Consider the following 6,000-nt stretch of genomic DNA (forward strand, 5'->3'; position numbering starts at 1 on the left):
GATCGTACAAGTGTGCGTTGTTAAACCACCCGACATACAACCAAGTTTCGTCACGTAAACAATTCTGGCAAATCGCCCAATACCAGCAAAACGTCGGACTAAAATTGTAATTGTGGATTCTCGCCAACACACCGGTGGCCTGAACTCGTAACCAATCGGCATGTTTTGGTCACGTGACAAACCCGATTGGCTGGTGGGTTGTGGCAGGTTGACACTGACGCACTCGACCCAAAAACCATTAGATTTGAAACAATACTGTCCAAGTACCTCCCTCCCAACCACCATCCACCTCCAGCGAGGAGCACATGGTATACCCGCAGTGCTGCTGCCGCTCTTTGGACACCTGGCCAGCATCGGTGTTGGCCAAACACCCTCCAGATGTCCCGCTCGTTTGGTTTGAACATGCCATTACGGGGGTGCCAAAGTGGCGAGATGCACTACCTCGCACCCTGTAAGGAGGATGCTATGGGTTCTGTTCTGCGTCACTGGACCGCCTTTATATTTGGAGTTTGCATGGCCCTCTTGCCGTGGGCCGCATTGATTTTCTCCAGGTCCGCCAGAGTTTCTCCCCCCCTCCTCCACATTTTATAAGAATTGACGTGCGTCGAGTATTTGGGCTGCTCTACATTTCCAAAAGTCTATTTTCGTTACCAACATTTGTTGCCAGGCTTCTATTAAGGAGCTACATAGCTCAGGGGGCCCCTTACCGGTAACATTTAAAGTAAAAAAATATAGTTTCTGGACAACATTCCTCCAGTCTAACTAAATATTCAGATTCTGAAACCGTTCGAGCCACAAAAAAAATAAAGATTTCAGGGTCGAGGGGGGGGTGAGCAAACATTACCACAAATGAAAGGCTGACAAAAACCGAAAATTGAAAGTCTGGCCTGTAATGCAACACACTTTATTTCAGGAGCCACGAAAGGTTATGCCAACACGAAAACGTGGGCACAGCTGACGGCATCAAGGTTCGGGACCGCAAACGGGACACCATGCATACACAACGTGCCATGTGCATGTACCAAATAAGGGGGGGGGGGAACGGAAATTGCTTCAAATATGAGTGATGGCAGTGTTGGACTGAAGTGGTTTTAGTTCGAGGAGATCTACTTGCAGCTGCCAGATGCCAGTCACTGTTTATTGAGAGGACCGGCCCGCTTGACCAAAGGGCTGTTCAGTCAGTAGGTGTCCACTTTGCAGCGTTCAGCTTTTAACCAGGCAGATGTCCAAACTGGGATCATCTTTTGCAAGGTTGTCTGTAACCATTAGCCGCAAGTTGTAAGTTAAATGCAGGTTATGGGCATTTTTCGTCATTAAAAGATTTTAAGACATTGGGCACACAATGGTCAACTTTAAGTTTAGTCTTTAAGTAACATAAATCATAATTACACACGTGTTACATAAAACCGGCTCAATCGCAAATGCTGTCCATTAGGGTCACCGGCATGGATAAAGCTACAAGCCAGCAATTAATGAGAATCAGGCAGAGACCAAAAAAAAACTGACTCGCAAGATCTGTAGTCAAGAATTAGGGGGAGGTGTGACGAAGTGATGTTGACAAGCACTCGGTGTTGGGACCACTGTGGGTCTGCAGTCCTCGATATCACCTTGCGACCTCACAAAGAGGCATCTGGGAATTGCCCAAACTCCGTTATGGCATCCTGCATACGTGCACACAAATAAATGCATCGAGTCCTTGAGCAATTGTTCCAAACATTAGTTCATGTTGGCAACACCTAGGATGGAAAATGTTAATGAGACGTTGGTCAAACCGTCTCGCTCACAAATTCAAATAAAAATTGTACGGGGGGTAAAGGTGTGAGTGGCGTTTTTGGCAACGTGTTACAAATTTACCAGAATTTGAGAAGCAAAAGCCTTTCAGTAGTTAAAAACACTTCAACTGCCTTACAAGGCCCGGCACATTTGCACCCCCCTCCTCTTTTCGATTCATTGCTGGAGGATTAGCGGCAAACAATTAGAGTGTGTTCATGGCGCACGCTCGAGTCTGCACCGCTTACCTCCACAGGGCTGTCGTTGCTCCCATCATCCGCACATCCAGATGCCAGGGACTGCTCCATTGCATTCCCTTGAGGATCCATGTCGAGCGGAGGTTCCACACCCACGCAGGTGGACACCTCAGTCTCCAGGCTTGCACCTTCATCCAGCAACGCCATCACGGAATCGTCGTCATCATCATCATCATTTGTGAACAGCGTCATGCAGGGAGGGTTCATGTAGTCACCCGGGCATAGATCCACAAGAGGGGGTGGCTCGCGCTCCTGCTTAGCTTCGGCAGGGAGTGCCCCCGCATAAACCTCACTGCAGGGCTCGCCACACGTGTTCATCATGCGCACCACAAACACGTCCTGAGCGGGACACCCCCTAGACCTGGCGGCACCACCCAGGACTTCGACTCCCTGTCCTGGACAAGAGCCACGCTCGTCCGCAGCCACGTCGATTTCTTTTTCTAAACATCCCTCTGCCGTGGCTTCAATCTTCCCTTCGGGAGGAGCGCCTCTCTTCTCCACACCATGGGCCCCTCGAACCCCACGAGCCCCAGCCCTGCGCTGCTCCTTGGCCGTGCTGGGGTCCCACAGTCCCCCAAGGCCACCCTCTCCAAAAGGCCAATTGGACGCAGGTGCAGATGCAGCCTCGGCATCCCTGGACTCGGACATGCTGCCCGTCCAACCCAGCGTGTGAAGGCTGCACGGGGCATTTTCGGTGGCCTCTTGTGCTTCAGGAACCTCACCCGGAGCAGAGGATTCACAGGCAGGTTTCTCTGCAGCGGGAGCCTCCGGCACGTCTTCCGACACAGGGGTCTCAACCACCTCGACGATCTTCTCCGGCACGTGCTTAAAGGTTCGGTTCGGGGCACGGGACCCAATACCACTCTGTACGCTGTGGCTCCTATCAGTCTCCACGATCCTTTCCGGAATGCGGGGCCACCCGAACGATACCGGCGAGTACAGGGACAGCCCCCGCGATCGAGGCAGGCGGCCAGACACGCGGTTGAGCTTCGACGACGTCGACGACTGGGGGAGGAGAGCGGACCCGGCACTCGTGCCGCTGCAGTTGTTGCTCGCGTCGGCGACGTTGCGCGAGCGCTGCGTGGTGCCAGTTGCGGCAGCGGCGGGCGCTGCGATGGTGCGGGCACCCAGAGAGCACTGCACGGACACCTCGCGGCGAGGCGTCGCCTGCACTGCGGCGTCGCGAGTCCCGGCCTTGACGATGCGCGGTTTCAACGCCGGGTTCACCTGCACCCCCCCCCCAAAACAAGACGGCCACACTTCAGCTAGGGCTTTCTTAGTTATTCTTCCCACAGGAGATGCCAGGGTCGGACCTGCCTCGGATGTCTAGTTGGGTCGGGTTCAACTGCCCAGGCAATGCCGGGTTCACCAGCCCTTGGGAGATGCCCACCCATGTCTGCAGTAGGGTCTTACTAGTTATGGTCTGCCACATTGTGTATGCCTTGGGTCACATTGCACAATTATGTTATGTTGATTTGACCGAAGTCAAATTACATTTTAGGCATAAACATCCATAACATTAGATATTTTTAACCACAACGTCGTTTTGTAGCGACCCAAACATTGGCGTAAATGCAATTATAAAAAAAACGAATTTGTTCCAATGCCTCGAGGATGCACTCAGTTAGGGAGGGCAGTGGCGATGCGCAGTAACGCGCGATGGATTAATTTGCGAACCATTAGCACATTAGAGCCCTGCATAAGTTTCCAACAATTCGGCTCCACATTTGGGGGGTGGGGTGCAGCGTCCGCCCTCCCTGCCCCCTCTGTCCCCACCCGTCCCGCTGGGGCAGTCTCCCAGCTCGCCCCACCCTTGACAAATTATCAAGAAGTTCCAGCAAAGTGGGTGAAATCACCCCACCATAAAAGTTAACCCCCCCCCCCCCCCCCCGCTATGCAAGGTCTCCACCTGGCTGGGGCAGCGGGCACCTTTTAACCCCCCCCCCCCCCAATATTTCACCGACCCTCATCCGATCTTTTTCTCCCGCCCCCTCCCCCCAATCTTACCCCCCCCCCACCCATCTCTCACCCCTTCCCGCCCCCACCTCTTAAAATGCTGCGGTCGCGTTGGGATCGCTTTTGCGCGAACTTTGATGCCCGGCTGAGTGGAGCCATGCATGGCAAAGGCGCTGTAACCTGGCCTCGCGCTTTCTTACAACGCAGCAAAGACAAACCGAACCCTCCAGCAAAACTGAACGCGGAACGCGAGAGAGAGAGAGGCAGAACCTGTGCGATGAGCGCGCGGAAGTGCGCGCGTGTGAAGTTCTCGATGTAGTCGCCGGTGCGCTGCAGGTCCACAGCCACACAGCGCGCGTCCCAGTGCGGGGACGGCGGGAGCAGCTGCGGGGGTCTCGGCGGGATCCCCGCGTAGCGCACGGGGGTCCGGGGGAGCGCGTAGGGCGAGCGGAGTATCCCCTCCATGGCCTCTCGCCCATGCGCACAACGAAACAAAAAGCCACCAGAGGAGTGGAGCCGTCAACTGGTTAAGCACGAGCGAGCAGATTTAACTTTTGACCCATTTACGGTCCTTTATACGCGCAAGCACCAACAGGCTCAAATCCTGGTGGAGGGTCTACTCAGCCCATCACCTCTCCAGGGGCGATAAAACGTGCGTAGAGTATTTGGCTGCGATAAATTTCCACGCAAGCCACTTCATTGAACTATCATTTGTGGCCAGGTCGCTTCTGAAGAGCTATATAGCGCAGTGGGCTTTACCTGGTAAAATAACGTTTAAAAGCAAGTGGTCTTCAAGGCAAGATTCGAACCCGCCATAGGAGTGTGGAATTTCCACCACTGGCTCGGGTGCTGTAAACAGGATACGCGCACAGCATCCAAGCTAATGAGCAGCAAATTGCCTCGAGTTTCCCGCATTACCACGCACAAAGACGTCACTTTATGTCAAAAGGTGCACCATATAAAAGGTCCACGGTTTAAACCTGGTAAAACTTAAAATGGGACGTTAGGGCTCAGTTCGCGCAGCACAAAGCGGTTTCGTATTCATCCACCAGTGGCTAATACTTCACCCCACGAGCCAGTGCGAGTAGGTAAAGGTGGTATACGGAACAATGGATGAGGTTGCACTGCCCTCTACCGCCTTTGAAAGGCAAGGTTACCGTCCGAGCAACTTGTCAAATTTCAAACGGCCAAGCCTCACATTTCTGGCTATATCGGGTGCATTCCAAGAGATTTCGCCCGATACAATTACCAAAGCCTCATTTGTACCCGTGGTCGGACAGCCCGCGGCCAGCTTAGACGCAGAAATAGTTGTGCTGTACTCCTATGCTTGCTGCGAGCCACTTCCAACATTGTTTCGGTTGCATTTGCGCTTTTAAAAAAGGAACGTCACAAGACGATCCGAGGTGGTGGAGCGGTGGCGCAGCGGTTAGCACACTGCTCCTCGAACTCGCGAGTCAAGATTCCCGGCCTCGCATCCCGTAGTCGGTGGCGGTCCTCAGATTGCGTTTGCCAAGTCGCACGGATCAGCGTGGCGAGGTACGGTCAAGAAATTCGCCCTCACCCCACGCCCAACACGGCGTGCACGAGTCCTAGTCGAGTAGTGGATTTACAGGGTTCAACTTTCACAACCTCGCAGAAACGCTAGAGTAGTGGTTGTGGACAAGTGCCTCCCCCAGTCAACATGCAACGAGGTTCTGCCTTGGGTGCTCTGGTTTAGTCCCATTTGTATGAAAAGGAAGTTTGCCGAAAACATTTGTTTTATCTTGAAATGCAGGAACCTCCTGAAAAAATGGTTCGACGGCATGGAGAGTTGATGGATAAAAACGCGTGTTAAAAAAAAATGGACGGAACCACGTGGGGTTGGCCCAACAACGGTCCACGTGCGCCGGGTCATTACTCCCATACCACTTTTTAGCCTTAAAAAAATATTCTTCGCGCACCACCGCTCACTTCTCCAGTCACAAACAGGCAAATTAAGTCTCTCGCTCGCTCTCAGATGGATGCCACACAGACGCGA

At 53.2% G+C, this 6,000-nt stretch overlaps 1 protein-coding gene across 1 annotated transcript; it reads right to left on the reverse strand.

Annotated features, from left to right (window-relative positions):
* Window positions 1–913: 913 nt before the first annotated feature.
* Window positions 914–4,466, reverse strand: LOC133356708 (uncharacterized). Its single transcript, XM_061574350.1, has 3 exons — window positions 4,254–4,466; window positions 2,019–3,254; window positions 914–1,661 (listed from the first exon to the last, which is right to left on the reverse strand). The coding sequence occupies exons 1-3, from the start codon at window positions 4,446–4,448 to the stop codon at window positions 1,617–1,619; spliced, it is 1,476 nt and encodes a 491-aa protein (XP_061430334.1). The 5' UTR covers window positions 4,449–4,466; the 3' UTR covers window positions 914–1,616.
* Between the last annotated feature and the right edge of the window lie 1,534 nt (window positions 4,467–6,000).

This window comes from Lethenteron reissneri, chromosome 55, assembly GCF_015708825.2.
Source record: "Lethenteron reissneri isolate LAM-NWPU_2019-01 chromosome 55, ASM1570882v1, whole genome shotgun sequence".
NCBI lineage: Eukaryota > Metazoa > Chordata > Hyperoartia > Petromyzontiformes > Petromyzontidae > Lethenteron > Lethenteron reissneri.

Coding starts and splice junctions, on each gene's coding strand:
- LOC133356708 (XM_061574350.1), bottom strand. CDS start 4,448: ATGGAGGGGATACTCCGCTCGCCCTACGCGCTCCCCCGGACCCCCGTG. Junction 3,255..4,253: donor TCCGCGCGCTCATCGCACAG/GTTCTGCCTCTC, acceptor GGGGGGGTGCAG/GTGAACCCGGCGTTGAAACC. Junction 1,662..2,018: donor GCAACGACAGCCCTGTGGAG/GTAAGCGGTGCA, acceptor GCACGTATGCAG/GATGCCATAACGGAGTTTGG.